This window comes from Mustela erminea, chromosome 14, assembly GCF_009829155.1.
Source record: "Mustela erminea isolate mMusErm1 chromosome 14, mMusErm1.Pri, whole genome shotgun sequence".
NCBI lineage: Eukaryota > Metazoa > Chordata > Mammalia > Carnivora > Mustelidae > Mustela > Mustela erminea.
The window spans coordinates 16,592,243-16,609,939 of record NC_045627.1 but is presented as its reverse complement, the minus strand read 5'-3'; the positions used below and the strand labels follow the sequence as shown (position 1 = coordinate 16,609,939).

At 41.3% G+C, this 17,697-nt stretch overlaps 2 protein-coding genes across 2 annotated transcripts; both read left to right on the top strand.

Annotated features, from left to right (window-relative positions):
* Window positions 1-8,468: 8,468 nt before the first annotated feature.
* LOC116573608 (interferon-induced protein with tetratricopeptide repeats 5-like) lies at window positions 8,469-9,779 on the top strand. The gene is given in 2 exon segments (XM_032313771.1): window positions 8,469-8,589; window positions 8,592-9,779. Coding segments are annotated over 2 exon segments (1,254 nt in total). The 3' UTR covers window positions 9,725-9,779.
* A 3,650-nt stretch (window positions 9,780-13,429) lies between these two features.
* On the top strand, window positions 13,430-15,859 carry LOC116573709 (interferon-induced protein with tetratricopeptide repeats 1B-like). Its single transcript, XM_032313975.1, has one exon. It carries the CDS (start codon window positions 13,534-13,536, stop codon window positions 13,897-13,899), a length of 366 nt encoding a protein of 121 aa, XP_032169866.1. The 5' UTR covers window positions 13,430-13,533; the 3' UTR covers window positions 13,900-15,859.
* Window positions 15,860-17,697: the final 1,838 nt, after the last annotated feature.

Here is a 17,697-nt window from a genome sequence, read left to right as displayed (position 1 = left end):
TGTCTCCAGTGTCCTGTCTCATACAGGAGCCACAAGTCATATGTGGTTATTTAAATTAATTAAAAGTATGGGCGCCTGGGTGGCTCAGTGGGTTAGGCCGCTGCCTTCGGCTCAGGTCATGATCTCAGGGTCCTAGAATCGAGTCCCGCATCAGGCTCTCTGCTCAGCAGGGAGCCTGCTTCTCCCTCTCTCTCTCTCTGCCTGCCACTCTGTCTACTTGTGATCTCTCTCTGTCAAATAAATAAATAAAATCTTTTAAAAAATTAATTAAAAGTAAATAAAATTTAAAATTCAGTTCCTCAGCCATCGTACCCAAATTTCTAGCGATCAGTGTTCACTTGTGGCTAGTATCCTTGCACAGATAACATTTCCATCATGGCAGGAAGTTTCTGTTGGCAAGTCTGGCCTAAAACCTACAGTCACTAAAAGGTGGCACTTGTAGATAAGTGCATATGTATATACACATAGAGAATGAAAATATGAAAATTATAAATTGACATTCATAATTTACAAATTAACTTAAATGTGTACTTAAGATTAATACTGTCATTAAGGTTGAAATTTAGTTTTTATAGAAGTTGGAAGGCAATTCATGGAGTAATAGATTAGATTATAAGTATGAAGTGGTTTTATTTGTCCACTACTACTAGTTGTGCCACTAATCCAGTTCTCTAACTCTTGTCACTTTTGGCTATTAAGACAGCCTTTTCCCTGTCCTAAAGACTCAGTCCCAACCAGTTTAAAACCTCAGTCTCACATGTTATTCAAAGCACTCTTCTCCTTCCCAGCTCCCAGCAAAGATTGATATGAGTGCTTATGCAGGACAAGAATATGAGATATACTAGATTTTAGGATGACTGGCAAGGTGGGGGTGCAGCATTAGCTAGAGAGGTCAGGGGTACCCCTCTTTGAAGAGCTGATATTTGAGCCAAGACCAGAATTACAAGAGTAAGTAATCCCTAGAATTCTCATAGGAAGGATACACAGAGTAAGGGTATGAAAAGCAGGTGCAAATGCCCTGAGGTAGATAGATTTGGTAGAGGAAAAAAACTTTTTTTTTTTTTAAGGCCAGTATGACTGGAGCACAATGAATGAGTGCAGATTGTACAAAATGAGGCTAGAGAAATAGACATGGGCCAGATGATGGAGGGCATGGCAATCATGGTTCAGAATTTGAGGCTGGAATTAAAAGATTTGAATATTAGCAATGTATAGCTTCACTTCTGCTTCAAGTTCCACCTTCCTTGCTGTTATCCTCACCTCTCTCCCATAGACATCACTTCTTCCTTTGATATCGGATCATTCCCACTGGCATATCATTAAGTCATTAAAAATTTAATGATTAAAACTTTTTTTGACAGTCCCCCCAGCCTCCTTCCAGATGGAGCTCTGTCTATTCCCTTAATAGTAAAATTCCTTGAAACCCTCCTACACTGTTGGTGGAAATGCAACTGGTGCACCCGCTCTAAAAACAGGATGGAGGTTCCTCAAAAAGTTGAAAATAGAGCTATGACCCAGCAATCGTATTACTGGGTATTTACCCCAAAGATACAAACGTAGTGATCCAAAGGAGCACATGCACCTTAATGTTTATAGCAGCAATGTCCACAATAGCCAAACCATGGAAAGAACCTAGATGTCCATCAACAGACGAATGGATAAATAAGATGTGGTGTGTGTGTACACACACACACACACACACACACACACACACACACACACACAGGAATACTATGCAGCCATCAAAAGAAATGAAATCTTGCCAATTTGCAATGATGTGGATGGAACTAGAGGGTATTACGCTGAGCGAAATAAGTCAATTATCATATGATCTCCCTGATATGAGGAATTTGAGAGGCAGTGTGGGAGTTTGGGAAGGGAAGGAAAGTAAGGAAGGAAAAAATGAAACAAGATAGGATAGGGAGGGAGACAAACCATAGGAGACTCTTAATCTCACAAAACAAACTGCAGGTTGCCAGGGAGAGGGAGGGTGGAGAGGGTGGTTGCATTATGGACATTGAAAGGGTATGTGATATGGTGAATGCTGTGAAGTGTGTAAGCCTGATGATTCACTGACCTGTACCACTGGGGCAAATAACACATTATATGTTAATAAAAATAATAATAATAAATTGCAAAAAAAAATAGTAAAGTTCCTTGAAAAGAGTGGCCTGATTTCCCCATATCCACTTTTTCACCTCCCATTATCCCTCCAGCCAGAATGTTTTCATCCCTGCCTTTCTAGTAAAACACTCATCAAGGTCCCCCACAGCTTTGCTCCAGCACAAGCGGCGATCTCTTCTCTGTCCTCAATCACTCAACCTCTTTGAGTCATTGTACATATTGATATCCATCTGTCTTTCCTGAAATAAATATTTCTTCCTTAGGCTTTCCTGACATCATGGATTTTTCTTCTTCTTCTTTTTTAATCTACTTCACCGAGTCCCTCATCCACCTCCCCTCTGGCAACCACCAGTTTGTTCTCTGTATTTAAGAGTCTGGGGGTTTTGTTTGTCTCTTTTTCTTCATTCATTTGTTTTGTTTCTTGAATTTCTCCTATGAGTGAAATAATATGGTATTTGTGTTTCTCAAACGTATTTTACTTAGCATTATAGTCTCTAGCTCCATCCATGTTGCTGCAAATGGCAAGACTGCATTCTTTTTTATGGCTGAGTAATACTCCATTGTGTATCTTGACATCTTCCTGATCCATTCATCTACCGATGCATTCCTGGGCTGCTTCCATAATTTGGCTATTGTAAATGATGCTGTGATAAACATAGGGATGTGTCTATCCCTTTAAATTAGTGTTGTGGGGCACCTGGGTGGCTTAGACAAGTGTCTGCCTTTGGCTCAGGTCATGATCCCAGGGTTCTGGGATCAAGCCCCACATCAGGCTCTCTGCTCAGCAGAGATCCTGCTCTCCTTCTCCCTCTGCCTGCCGCTCCCCTTGCTTGTGCTCTCTGTCAAATAAATAAATAAAATCTTTAAAAATAAGTAAGTGTTCTTATATTTTCTGGGTAAATACCCTGTAGTGGATCATATGTTAATTCTATTTTAAATTTTGTCAGGAAACTCTGCTCTTCTCATTTCCCTGATTAGTGTTATTAAGCATCTTTTCATGTGTCTCCTGATCAACTGTATGCTCTCTTTGGAAAAATGTCTTTGTTAGGTCCTCTGCTCATTTTTAATCAGATTATTTGGTTTTTTTGGTATTGAGCTCTATAAGTTCTTTATATATTTTGGATATTAACCCCTTATCAGATATATCATTTGCAAATATCTCTTCCCATTCAGTAGACTGCCTTGTCATTTTGTTGATGGTCTCTTTTGCTGTGCAAAATTTTTTATTTTGGTGTATTTTGCTTTTGTATCCCTTGCCTGAGGGGACATGTCTAGAAAAATGTTTCTATGGCTGATGAAAATATAGGCAAATATAGAAAATATAGGCAGTAATTTCTATATTTCCTTCTATGTGTTTCATGGCTTCAGGTGTTACATTTAGGTTTTTAATCCATTTTGAGTTTATTTTTTAATTTTTTAAAGAGATTTTATTTATTTTTCTTTTTTATATTTTATTTATTTTTTATTTATTTTGATACTGGAGCATTCCCACTGGCATATCCTTAAGTCATTAAAAATTTCATGATTAAAACTTTTAATTTTATTTATTTAATTCTATTTATTTATTTATATTATTATTTTATTATTTTATATATTTTAAATTTATTTTTACTTATTTCTTTAGAAAGAGAGAGAGCACCCAAGTGTGTGAGAGAGGAGAGGTGCAGAGGGAGAGAGAGAGACTCTCCAGCAGACTCCCTGCTGGTGCAGAGCCAGACATGGGGCTGGATCCCACGACCCTGAGGTCATGACCTGAGCCAAAACCAAGAGTCAGTCATTCAACGACTGAGCCACCCAGGCACCCCTATTTTGAGTTTTTGTGTATAGTATAAGAAAGTGATCCGGTTTCATTCTTTTCCAAGTAGCTGTCCAGCTTCCCCAGCACCATTTGTTGAAGAGACTGTCTTTCTCCATTTGTATATTCTTGCCTCTTTCATTGAAGATTAATTGACCACGTAAGCATGGGTTTATTTCTGAGCTCTCTAGCCTGCTCCACTGATCTCTGGGTCTGCTTTGTGCCAGTGCCAGACTGTTTTATGACTACGGCTTTGTAGTAAACCTTGAGATCTGGTTTTGTGGATAGCCAAGGTTATTGCTTTGGCTACTCAGGGTCTTTTTTGGTTCCATACAAATTTTATTATTATTTGTTCTAGTTCTGTGAGAACTGTTGGTATTTGGGTAGCGAATGCATTAAATCTGAAGATTGTTTTGGGAAGTGTGGACATTTTAACAATATTGGCTTTTCTCATGATACCAGTGCTTTCCAGCTCCCACACTCATTGCTCCTGCTTGGCCTCTTTTCCTCTCTTACTCTGCTTGACCTGGAGTGTAGTACAGTTTCGTTTTGACCTTCTTCTCTGCCTAGGTGCTCACTCCCAGGGTAATTTCATTCTAGAACTCACGGTTTTAAAGTTGATGTGCACGCCGGCGACTCCCCATTTTATATCCCTAATTCTAACTCCCCTCTCTTCATCCCTATTATTTTCTTAATTAATATCCAAGTTCATACATGACCTCTTCCCTTCAAGGTCTAACTGACATGTCAGAATTACCATTTCCAAATAGCCCTCTCCAGTTACCCACTCAGTTTCTAAAGTCAAAGTATTAAGAGTTACCCTGGATTCCCTGTTCTCCTTCTGTTTTATCCCCCACCCAACCTGTTAGAAAGACCTGTCAGCTCTGTCTCACACACAACCACCCAGACCTCACTAACCCCTCACTGCAGCCCCAGCACTGGCTGGCTTGCTCTCCCCTCGGATCCCCCTCAATAGCTGCTCTCACGCTTTTCAGGAAGATTGCTCTGGCCATGCTATTTAAATTTTAATGACCTATCTGATCCCCTGCCAGCCTCCCATTTCTCCTTTCCTGCTTTATTTTTCTCCCTTATTACTTCTTACCCATCTCACATACTCTATATTTTCAATTATTTGGGGGTCTTCTTATGACACACCCTCCCCACCCCTGGCCCCTCATTAGAATGTAAGATATATGAAGTCCGGCCTTTTTTCCCTGTTCTGTTCACCGCTGTATCTCAACTTAGAACAGTGCCCAAATGGGGCGCCTGAGTGGCTCAGTGGGTTAAGCGTCTGCCTTCAGCTCAGGTCATGATATCAGGGTCCTGGGATCGAGCCCTATGTCGGGCTCCCTGCTCAACGGGGAGCTGGCTTCCTCCTCTCTCTACCTGCTGCTCTGCCTATTTGTGATCTCTGTCAAATAAATAAATAAAATCTTAAAAAAAGAAAATAACAGTGCCCTGAATAAATGCTCTGGATAAGTATTTGTTGAATACCTACTTCTCTGTCAGATTCCCAACTTCCTTTCTTGAGCCCCCCCTATGGTCCATTCTCCGCAGAGCAACCAGAGGGATTTTTTTAAAGACTGTATCAAACATTCTCGTTTCCCTAGTGGTTTTCCATTATAGTGAGAGTAAAATTAATATCCCTTATCACAGACTGCAAGCCCTGCACCTCTGTCCCCACTGCCACCGTGCCTCATCTTCCACTCTGCCCCTTCACTGTGCATGCCATGCACTTGCCTTCCTTCAGTCCCCTGAACACACAGCGGCTGTTCCCACCTCAGGGCCCCTGCACCCGCTGGTCCCTCAGCCCAAACCAGGGTTTCTCAACCTCAGTATGACTGATATTTTGGGCTCGATAACTCGTGGCAGTTGGGGCCTCCCTGTGTGTGAATAAATTATTTAGTAGCATCCCTGGGCTTGACCCAGTGGGTGTCAGTAACGTTCCTCCAGTGTGATGACCACAGTTGTCTCCAGGCATCAGCAGATGTATTCAAGCGGGCTAAAGCACCCTGGCTGAGAAAAGTGGCTTAGACCATCCTGCCCTCAGGCTTTAGGACTGAATCTTAAATCTAGTACCTCCCCCCTCCCACCATGTTATACCATTACTCTGATTTTTTTTTTTCTTTTTAACACTCCTCACTTTTCTTTTTAACACTCCTCACTATTATACTGTCCATTTGTTTCCATATTGATTTGTTTCCATATTTCTTTTCTTTCAATTCCTTTTGTTTCCTCCTCTCCCAGAATGAAATTGCCATCAAGAAAGGGCATTTTTTGAACTTAATTGCTCACTACTTTATCCACTTCAACTAGAACATTGCCTGGCGTGGATGACATGACATGGTCGATAAATGTTTGATGGAAGCACTCACATGAATACGTGTCAGTGTGGGGGCTCTGTGTGCAGTGGAAAGGGAAACATGCATGCACATTCTCACACACAATATATCCTGTTCATCATATAAGCAGGGCACTTCTCTGTTTAAAAGAAGCCTTAAGGGATTTTTTTTCCTGTATATTTCTTAATTGTGACCAGTGGGAGATTGAGAAAGTCTGCCTCGCCACCACCATCAACAAAACAAACAAGTAAAAGGAGGAGTATTAATCTGGGCTTTGTCCATGGCAGATAATAGACACTTAATTCAAACTAGCTTAAACAAAGAAAGAGCGAGTTATTTCTTCAGGTGAAGCGAAGTTCAGGAGTAGACAGGGTGATCCAGGCAAGGCTGTTAGGTCACTATCTTGGGCATCCTGACCTTCCGCCTGTCGAAGCTACACTTTCCACTCTGTCAGATTCCTTCTTAGGCAGGCTGTCCTCAAGTTTGGGAAGATGCCCACCAGCAAATCCAAACTGATATTTTACCAGCTTAAAAGTTTTAGAAGGCGAAAGATTTATATTGGGAGGGAGACAAACCATAAGTGACTCTTAATCTCACAAAACAAACTGAGGTTTGCTGGTGGGAGGGGGTTTGGGAGAAGGGGGTGGGATTATGGACATTGGGGAGGGTATGTGCTTTGGTGAGTGCTGTGAAGTGTGTAAACCTGGTGATTCACGGACCTATACCCCTGGGGATAAAAATATATGTTTATAAAAAATAAAAAATTAAAAAAATTAAAAAAAAAGTTTTAGAAGGAAGAGACATAGTTCTAGCAAGTCCCATTTCAGCAAAATGATATTTTAATGGAATTATCTCTGAGTAAATCACTGGGACCAGGGAATGGCAGGAAAACCTGGTACCTTCCCAGACTGGAGTGAATGGTAGACAGTCCATCTCAAATCATATGCACTGAGAGTAGAGGGAGAGGATGTTCCAGAAACAAAATTCAACAGAAGGGATCCTCACCAAATCAAAGCCATTGATGTCCATAGCCCTGGACTGTGTACACTTTCTGGGTCACTTCCATGGACCTTGGTTGAAATGCTGAGTTGTCAGTGACTATGTATGTATAAGCTCTGTACAAGCAGGGCTTTGTCTCATTCACGATTCCATCCCCAGTGTTATTTAGAAGACCTTGCACATAGAAGGCCATCCGTAATAAATATTTCCTTTCCCTTCCTTTCCCCTTCATCTTCCTAGCTTCAGAGATCTGGTTTCCAGTAGGCTCTGCAGAAATTATACTGGGTCTCGCACAAAGGGAGCTCGGCAAATATATGTGAAGTGAATATTAAGGGCACTGATAAGTTCATAATAGGTCTTAGCCTTTACTCCTGACCACAACCCCAGAGGACAGAAGGACACAGCACTTATAGCAAAGCCTACAGAGCTGGTGTGCCTGGGTGGCTCAGATGGTTAAGCGTCTGCGTTTGGCCTCAGTTATCATCTCGGGTTCCTGGGACCATCGACTCCTGGCTCAGCGGGGATCTGCTTCTCCCTCTCCCTCTGGCCCTGCTTGTACTCTTATCTCTCTCTCTCAGATGAATAAATAAAATCTTAAAAAAAAAAACAAAAACCCTACTGAGCTTATTACTCAGCCTCCTTTTGCCTTTTCCTTATCTTCTTTGAAATCTGTTACTCTCCTTTTTATCTACCTCCAACTTCTGCTTTCCCCATCTCTTGGTAAACCTGTTCCTGTTTCTGTGCCTTTTCTCTCTGTGGGGTTTCCTTCCTCCCTCAGCAAAAATGATACATTGGTGCAGCTTCCGTATCTCCGTCAGTGTGTTCTTTTTCTTATTTTTCACTGTTCTTCTTTCTCTTCCTACTCAAAATACAGAAATGGAACTTTTATGTTTGTTATTGACTTTTATGTTTGTTTATAGATCTATGATTCTTAATTTTCAAGGCTATTAAACAAAACATTTAAATTTCTTTCCTTAAAAATAGGGGGTATTTGGCAGTTAGTGACTGCCAAAAGGAAACTGATACCCTGCCATCTTTCTGGAACTGGCTTTGCAATAAATAATGAGAATTTAATGAAATACTTCTAGGATATAGCTGTACACAGAGGAAACTAATATAAAGTTAGAGGGGCCTACTGCTTCAACTGTAAATTCCAATCGAAAATCAGTTTGGTTGCTGAGCAGAGAACAATTGTTTAAGGTTTAAAAATGGACTTGTTTCTTCAAAACTTTAAAAAGAATTTTATCTTCAACAGTGAAATTCCCAAGGATCCCTTGAAGGCCATTCTGTTGGACTTGGAATGTTACTTTACGTGGAATTTACTTAAGACATTCTGTTTGATGTGGATGATACAGTTGAGCAGCAGCTTGAATTCGTCACCAGAGAATCCAGACTTATTCTTTATAACCTACTGGCCTACGTGAAACACCTAAAAGGCCAAAATGAAGATGCCCTAGAATGCTTGGAACAAGCAGAAGACATAATGCAGCGAGAGCACTCGGACAGAGAAGTGCGACGTCTGGTCACTTGGGGAAACTATGCCTGGGTGTATTATCACATGGATCAGCTTAAGGAAGCTCGGAAGCATTTAGACAAGCTAGGGACTGTCTGTAGCAAACTGTCCAGTCCTTCTGACTACAAGTTGGAAATACCTGAGACTGACTGTGAGAAAGGGTGGGCACTCTTGAAATTTGGAGGAAAGTATTACCACAGGGCAAAAGCGGCTTTTGAGAAGGCTCTGGAAGCAGAACCTGACAATCCAGAATTTAACATCGGCTATGCCATCACAGCGTACCGGCTGGACGATACTGACCGACACGGGTGTATAAAGAGCTTTTCTCTGGGCCCACTGAGGAAGGCTGTCACCCTGAATCCAGGTAATGCCTACATTAAGGTTTTACTGGCGCTGAAGCTTCAAGATGTACAAGCAGAAGATGAAGGGGAAAAGTATATTGAAGAAATTCTGGACCAGGTATTTTCCCAACCTCATGTCCTTCGTTACACAGCCAAATTCTACAGGAGAAAAAATTCCTGGGACAAAGCTCTTGAAGTTTTGAAAAAGGCCTTGAAGGTGACACCAATGTCTTTGTTCCTGCATCTCCAGATGGGACTTTGCTATAGGGTGCAAATGACTGAAATCAAGAAGGCTACAGACAACAGACCTACAGGGGAGGATAAACTGAGAATGGACAGGCTTATTTCAACGGCTATATCTCATTTCAAAGTAGCTGTGCAATGAGACTCCAAGTTCCCATTTGTCTACACGGACCTGGCCAGCATGTATGTCAAGGCAGGCCAGTGTAGCAAAGCTGAAGAGGTATTCCAGAAACCCCTTCATCAGAATAGAACCAATGATCACAAACATCAGATCCACTATTACTATGGCCGCTTTCAGGAATTTCACTATAAATCAGAAAGTACTGCCATGTGCCATTATTTAGAGGCCTTGAAGATCAGTGACTAGGAGGCTCCTGGGTGGCTCAGTGGGTTAAAGCTTCTGCCTTCGGCTTGGGTCATGATCCCAGGGTCCTGCGATCGAGCCCCACATTGGGCTCTCTGCTTAGCCGGAGGCCTGCTTCCCTTCCTCTCTCTCTGCCTGCCTCTCTGCCTACTTGTGATCTCTGTCTGTCAAATAAATAAATAAATAAAATCTTAAAAAAAAAATCAGGGGCACCTGGGTGGCTCAGTGGCTTAAGCCGCTGCCTTCGGCTCAGGTCATGATCTCAGGGTCCTGGGATCGAGTCCCGCATCGGGCTCTCTGCTCAGCAGGGAGCCTGCTTCCCTCTCTCTCTCTCTCTCTCTGCCTGCCTCTCCATCTACTTGTGATTTCTCTCTGTCAAATAAATAAATAAAATCTTTAAAAAAAAAATCAGCGACCAGTCATCCCTCCATCCCAAACTGATAAATGTTCTGAAGAAACTGGCTGTAATGAGACTTGGTCATGATGCTTCAGATGTGCAGAGTTTACGTGCACTGGGGTTTGTTTACAAGCTTGAGGGAGCCCCAAGGCAAGCTGTTGAGTACTATGAGTAGGCCCAGAGGCTAGATCCAGAAAATGCAGAGTCCCTTGCTGCTCTCTGTGAGGTTCGACTTTCTACTTAAGTACATGCTCTAGGAAATTGCTTTTAAGCATTTCTTCCCACTTTGGGCTCATATATTTTCATTGTTAATTATGGAGGCAATTTTTGCTGAATGTTTACTGTAGACCAGGCATCATCCCAAATGGGATGAACCTTTGGATTTTTTTAAATTAAAATACTATAATCCATTTGGAAACAAAACTATACCAGATGTTGTGTCTTTCAAAAATGGTATGGCCTTAGGACTATATCCCCTTTATCTCCATTATTTATAGTAATTTTCTGATTAGGGGCACTTGGGTGGGTCAGTCAATTAAGTGTTTGGCTCTTGATTTCGGCTCAGGTCAGGATCTCAGGGTTACAGGACTGAGTCCATGTCTGGCTCTGAGTTCAGCTCAGACAGAGTCTGCTTGTCCCTCTCCCTCTCCTTCTGCCCATTCTCTCCACCCCCATAAATAAATAAAATCTTTAAATAATAATAATTTTCTGATTATATTTAGTCAAATTTCCCATATTGCTCACTTGGGCAGTAAGCATAATTTTGCATAAGCCTTTGATCCCTAGGTCAAGAACCCTCTTTCAGGAATGCAAAATTATATTAGTAAAGCTCTTAACTATGTAGCTTGCAAAAGATGGATCCTATGGGTTCTGACTCTGATAAGGATATTTAAGCATTAGCCTGATAGTCACTTAAAGATTCCCTTTTGTTGAAAGAAAAAGTTGGTAACAGTAAAGAATCTGCCATCTATGATGACTTCAATAAAAGGAGAAAAAAACTAAAACAGGGGGAAACGGATTTCTTTAAATATAGGACTTTAGGGCCCCTTGAGAAACCAGAGATGTTATCTCCTCAAAATGTTCACTGCATAACTAGAAGCAGTTTTGACAAAAAATGAACAATGGAAAATCATTAGTCTCAAGATTTTCTGGTCTTTTAACTAGAAGAATAAACCTAACCTAAATGGAATTCATTTTACTCCAACTAAAATTGCAGAATTTTTAGGTTAAAATTAAGACAGAAAGCAGATTGAGAAATTGCAAAACATGATTTTAAAAAATGAGTAAAGTAGATGTCCCCATTCTACATCCATGGATTACCAAGGTTTCAGTGATTTGGTTTTGGGTCTGGGCTGGGTGGTTCTTGTACACCTAATTTCTGGCCTTTAGTTAACTCCTATAGTATCCCAAACTTACTTCTGTGTAGCTTTTTCTTTTGCCTGAAGGTTTCAGACGAACAAGTTTTCCTGTAGATCTTCCAGGAACAGTTAAGCCCTGCTTTTGGTTTGAATATCCACCTTGGAGGGTCTACAGCTTAAGAGTGCTTATACCTGGGGGGCTTTTTAAATTGAGATCTTACTGAAAGTAGCTTCTCTGCCGTTGTTTCTTTGATCATCATCTACAATTATATTTACCACCACAGTATTAGTGGAAAAGTGTGCCATGTGACTTGATTCTCCACACTGCCACTGCCTTGATGCTATTATGTATGTATACTTTTTACTTATTGTTACTACTTCTATTTTTAAATTTCTATGGTTATATTACAAAAGTGATGAATTCTCATTGTAAAATTTTAAACAAACAGAAGCATATGGATTTAAAAATAAGAGCACTTCTCCTCACCCTAATCCAATTCCACACCCTCATGGCAGCCTGTTAACAGTTTAATAGGAATCCCTCCAGGTATGTTTTCTATGCATATTCAAACATACATCCATACTGCAATGTATTTCATGAATTAAAGTTTTTAAATGTTTGATTTACTTAAGTCTCTGCTGTTTTGGTTTATTTTACTAATTTTATTTGTTCATTCAAGAGGGAAGAACAGGAAAGGGAATGGTCTTTACTCAAGTATTTCCGGAATTCAGGACTGAAGTCCTAACCTGTCAGAAGAAGCATCTGTGGGGCACCTGGGTGGCTCAGTGGGTTAAAGCCTCTGCCTTCAGCTCAGGTCATGATCCCAGGATCCTGGGATCAAGCACCGCATCAGGTTCTCTGCACAGCAGGGAGCCTGCTTCCTCCTCTCTCTCTGCCTGCCTCTCTGCCTGACTGTAATCTCTGTCTGTCAAATAAATAAATAAAATCTAAAAAAAAAAAAAAAGAAGAAGCATCTGTCACATTTTGCAGCACATATTTTATTTTGCAGCAAGTCATTTTCTCCTATTGGGAATAATGTAATTAAGGTTATGTTCCCAAGTAGGGACTCTACACATAATAAAATACAATTATGATATCAAAACAATAATATAGTTATAAGCCTCTATATTTTTTAAGATATTATTTATTTGTTGGGGGGGGGCACAAGCAGGGGAAGCTTCAAGCAGAGGAAGAAGCAGGCTCTCCACTGAGAAAGGAGCCTGATGTGGGACTTGATTCCAAGACCCCAGGATCATTACCTGAGGCAAAGGCAGATGCTGGACTGAGCCATCCAGGCATCCAAGCCTCTATATTTAAATATTAGACTTTATAGTCTATTAAACAACTTTAAAATTCACTAGATATTAAAACACTGAAGAACTGCCTCGCACGATATGGAAGCTGAGGCTCATAACCATGGTCCACGGGCCACAAGCTACAGACCCGGGAGAGAGCAGGAGCATGATTCCAGTCAGAGTCCAAAGGCCTGAGACCTAGAAGGATAAAGCCAGAGGCTCCGGTGGGAGTCTGAACACCTGAGAACCAGGAATACCGATGACATAAGCTCCAGTCCAGGGAGAGGAGAAGGCCAGTGTCCAGCTCACACAAACAGACAGACAGACAGACAGACAGACAGAATTCACACTTCCTCTGCCTCTGGGTTCGACTGGGGCCCTCAGCAGATGCAGGAGGCCCGTCCACACCGGGGGAGGGCGGTCTGCTTTCCCCGCCCACCCAGTCAGCGGCTCATCTCTCCTGGGGACACCGTCACACACACCCAGACCTATCGTTTAACGAGAGCTCGGGCACCTCACAGCCTGGCGAGCTGACACAAGCTGTCACCGCGTCCCAGGTGCCGTGCCTCGCAGGTGCGTGTCCCAGTGACCGTGTTTATTTTCTCCACAGTGAGGTCAATAAGGATTCTCTGGAGAAAACCCTTGCACAGCTGAAATGCCATTTCACGTGGAACTTACCTAAGGAAGATGGTGTCTTAGGCGATCTAGAAGATAGAGTGTGTCACCAGATCGAATCGGTAAACGCTGAGTGCAAAGCTACGATGTACAACTTCTTGGCCTACATAAAACACCTGCGTGGTCACCACGAGGCGGCGCTGGAGAGCCTGCGGCGGGCGGAGGATCGGATCTGGCGCGAGAACCAGGAGCAAGCGGACACCCGAAGTCTGGTCACCTGGGGCAACTTCGCCTGGGTCTCCTACCGCCTGGGCAGACACGCAGACGCGCAGATGTATGTGGACAAAGTAGGACGAGTGTGCAAGACGTTTCCACATCACAACTGTACCGAGTGCCCACTGGTTTCTTCTGTGACCAGAGCTGCCTGGGGCCTCTGCAGGGCAGGTCCCTGGGAACTATGGTCGTACCGCCTTGTGCTGACTCTGGTAGTTCCTGCTCGTCCTTGTTCCTAGCCATCCGTACATACTTTAGCTTTGCCAGTGTCTGGGTGTAGCAAAACCGAAGGAAGTCCTTTGCCTAGGGACCTGGAAGGCTCAGAAAGCTGGGTGCTCACCTGGCTCTTCCTTTCCCAGAGAGAACCCTTTCTGGCTGGGAGTTCCCTATGGGCACTGAGCAGCACCAGCCAGGGCAGGTGGGATCAGGGGGCAAAATGAAGCTGTCCTCCTCTTTTTGAAAAGTTATTCTCAGGGTTTTTTGGTTTTTGTTTTTGTTTTTTTCCCCCACTGTTGCTGAATTTTGGTAAGTGGACACCTGAGCTTTGCTGGAGCTATTTTTATTCATGAATAAAGTGCCTAACTGTGGATCTCACCTGGGGTAGGTGGGCTCCCCTACTTCACCATCTTGGTCACATCACTCTCCAACAGAATTTTGTGTTTCATTTTCAAATAACTCCTAATCAACTGCAAAACTGTCTGATTCACATCTATTGATTGATAAATGAACTTACGTATTTTATTTTTAAATCTTACAACCACCCCATAAAGTAGTTAGCGCTGTCATTCACTTTTTAGTGAGGGAGAAACCGAGGATTTTGGTAGTTAAGTCACCTGTGTAGACCCACAAATGTGCTGAGTGGTAGAGTCTGGACCTGTATGCAGACCAGACTGACTGAAGTCCACGCTCCTTGACGGTGTCTCACCGTCAAGACCCTGCAGCCCCAGCTCCTATTGGACAGCCTTTAACAGCTCTCCTCAGTCACAGTCACCTCACTCCCTGGCAGATGCAGCTGAAGAAGAGACCTTCTGAGATGGAGGCCCATACCAGGGAGCTCTCCTCAAAGAAAGCGACAGAGGCAATCACAGCTCATCTCCTGCTGGGTGCCAGTCCTCATCCTCTCCCATGCACCTTTTCCTCCACCTTGAAACAGCAGATGCATGGCACAGCCTATCCTCAACGGCCTTTCTCTGAGGGTAAGTCCTGGGCAGGCTCAAAACTACACATACTCATATGCCTAATTGAGAAGCATTTGGAGATTGTGAACATGGCCCACTGCAATCCAATTACAACTCTTTTTCTTTCTTTCTTTCTGACTACCAAATTCCATAGAGCCCAAAAGAACACAAACTTTCTAGTTCTCTGTCCAGATCCAGGTGTCCAAATGATAAAGGCCAGAGCCTCTCAGCTTAGGAGGCTGGAGACAACATGGAACCGCACATGTACAGAGCAAAGAGCTGTGCCTTACCTTCCTGGTGTCATCAGAGGTCCCATTCTTTACAGTTCTAGATTCAGTGCCCATTAACCTCAATGGTCCCTCCTTCTGAGCTGCCCAAAACAATCTCTTCTCCCTGGAGGTGTTGTTTTTACAATCCCTAAGGACAGGGTTTAAAAGTGGGCTTTAATCATAGCCTGTGTCTGTACTGACATAAAACTACCACAAACAAATGTATATCACAGATACATCATTTATGAACATAGGTAAAACATTTAAGAAAAGCTAAAAACAGAGGCTAACAATTTAAAAATGTCATATCCATGATCATCAAGATTTCTCTTGGGCTGCAAAATACGTTTGCTTGGGAAAATTATATAAACATTAAAAATGGAAAAACTCTAAAAATATAATCCAAAAGAAGGCTACCTCCTCTTGGAATTAACTTTAAGTGCAAACTCTGGCATTTTTATAAAGAGCACGATGTTTTGTGACTATCTCTTTACTGAATAGTACATAATGAAAATCTTTATTGGTAAATATATTTTAACAATCTCTAAAATTTCTCCCATATGCTCACGATGATAATATAGTTCAGAGGTTTATGTGTTCAGAGAAAAAAAACCCTAGACATAAACAAGAAATGTATAGTCTGTATGAAGGAAACTTTTGAACTTCGGTGAATAATAATTTAAAAGCTTCAAGTAATAAAGAGGAACAAATCATTTTCCTAAATAAAAAGATGAAGTATATTATGACACAATATTCCAAACAAAACCTCCACAGACTTTTGTTTTTTCACATTTTTTTTTGTTCTGTTGCTAGGAAAAAAAATGTAAATTTTATGTAGAATAATAAGAGGCAAACATTTTGTGAAAGGCAGACTGAAGCTGAACCAAAGTGTCTTTAATAGCTATAATAATCTAAATATTTTAGTTCTGAGTTGTGAAAAAGAAAACATGTAAAGTCCTAATATCATGTAAGAATTCAGTGTATGATAATGGTACAATCTGCAAAAGGTAGAAAGAAATGGGCCTCCAAGGGTAACTGATGGTGTGTCTAGATGGTTAGTAAGGATAGATGTTTACTTCCTATACTGCAATGAATACATAACTGTGTGTAAGTATTCCTAACTGAAATATAAAATTTGAACTATCAAAGTTCAAAAATCATGAGTTTCAAAATTTTAATGCTGAGATGACAGGACACCAACAGCAGACAAAGCTTATTTAAAAGTCTGAATTTATGAAATCTTGACTTCAAAAAGAACCCTTCCATAGACAAATTTGAGGGTGCTTCAAAATAATGAGAAATGGAATCATATTAATGTGGAATAATACGTTATAAAGTAAAAAAAAAAACATTGTTTAGTTCTCATTGTTGCTATAAACAGAGATAAACTATATATAGATTCTTATTACCAAGAACACATAAATCAAGAAAATATTGTGTATTTCTATGACCAACTATTATAAAATGAGCACCTCAAATAAAATGAGGCTAAGGAACCAAAGGCACTGCAGTCCTACCACTGCATACACCAGAGCTCTGACACCTGCAACCAGCCTCTCGGGAAGCGGGTGGCGGCAGGCACAGCAAGGGGCCAAGTCATTCTTCCTCTCTTGCTCTCCCTGGGGGGCCTGCCCATGTTGCTAAGAGATCTGGATGAGGCCTTTGCTCTCTGCTCCAGAGGAACCCTGTGCCCTGGTGTCCAAGAGCCCAAGACCATCTGCAGCTTATCTTTTTACAAACCCAGCCTGATGTTAAACAATCAAACTAGACACTTACAAAGTCAATAAATTATAAATAAAAATAAAACAAAGCTGAGGACATGAGCTAACACTAAGCAAGAAACTGAAGATGAGCAGTCAATAGTGTAGAACTGCTCAACATCTCTAGAAAACAAATTCAAGGACTATTAGATAAGGTTGGAAAAGCCTGTAAAAGAATAGGACTCATTATGGAAATATGTTTGGAAAACTCACATTTCCAAACTTTGGATGGATCTGAAATTCACATAGCCTTTCTGGAGTCAATTTCATAAGAAGCGAAAATGAACTTACTTTTTAATCCAGAAATTACAGTTTTAGAAAGAAATCCAAAGAAGAAAACTTGAAGGAGTGCAGAAAGGTATATGCCCAAAGGCACTCCTCCACAATGTTAATTTGTAATAATAAAAATACTGGAAGTCACCTGAGTATCAATAGGTTATAGATAAAATGGTTTTGATCCATAAGAGAGAATCCTAGGCAGTCATTAAAAAATGAGCACATAAGGGCAGAAAAACCAACACAGATTAACAGAAAAAATGTTAATCACATATTGTGAAGCGAAAAGTGGGAGTTTACAGTATATAGTTATCCTAATACTGTGAGCACAGGTGTGTATATCCAAAAAGAACACGGAAACAGAAGAAGCCAAACCAAATGCTAGAGACAAAGCTATAACCCACCTACGGAGAACAACAGGGAGCAGTATTATTATTTCATTAATTTTCCCATAGAAGTAAAATTGAAAAACACATTTCAGAGAATATAAGTCTATGACTCCTGTATAATATTAAAGTCGTTTTATTTATATTTTCTACATTATTATTTTCTCA

Excerpts from the sequence above, each read along its gene's own strand:
- LOC116573709 (XM_032313975.1), top strand. The coding sequence starts at position 13,534 with ATGTACAACTTCTTGGCCTACATAAAACACCTGCGTGGTCACCACGAG.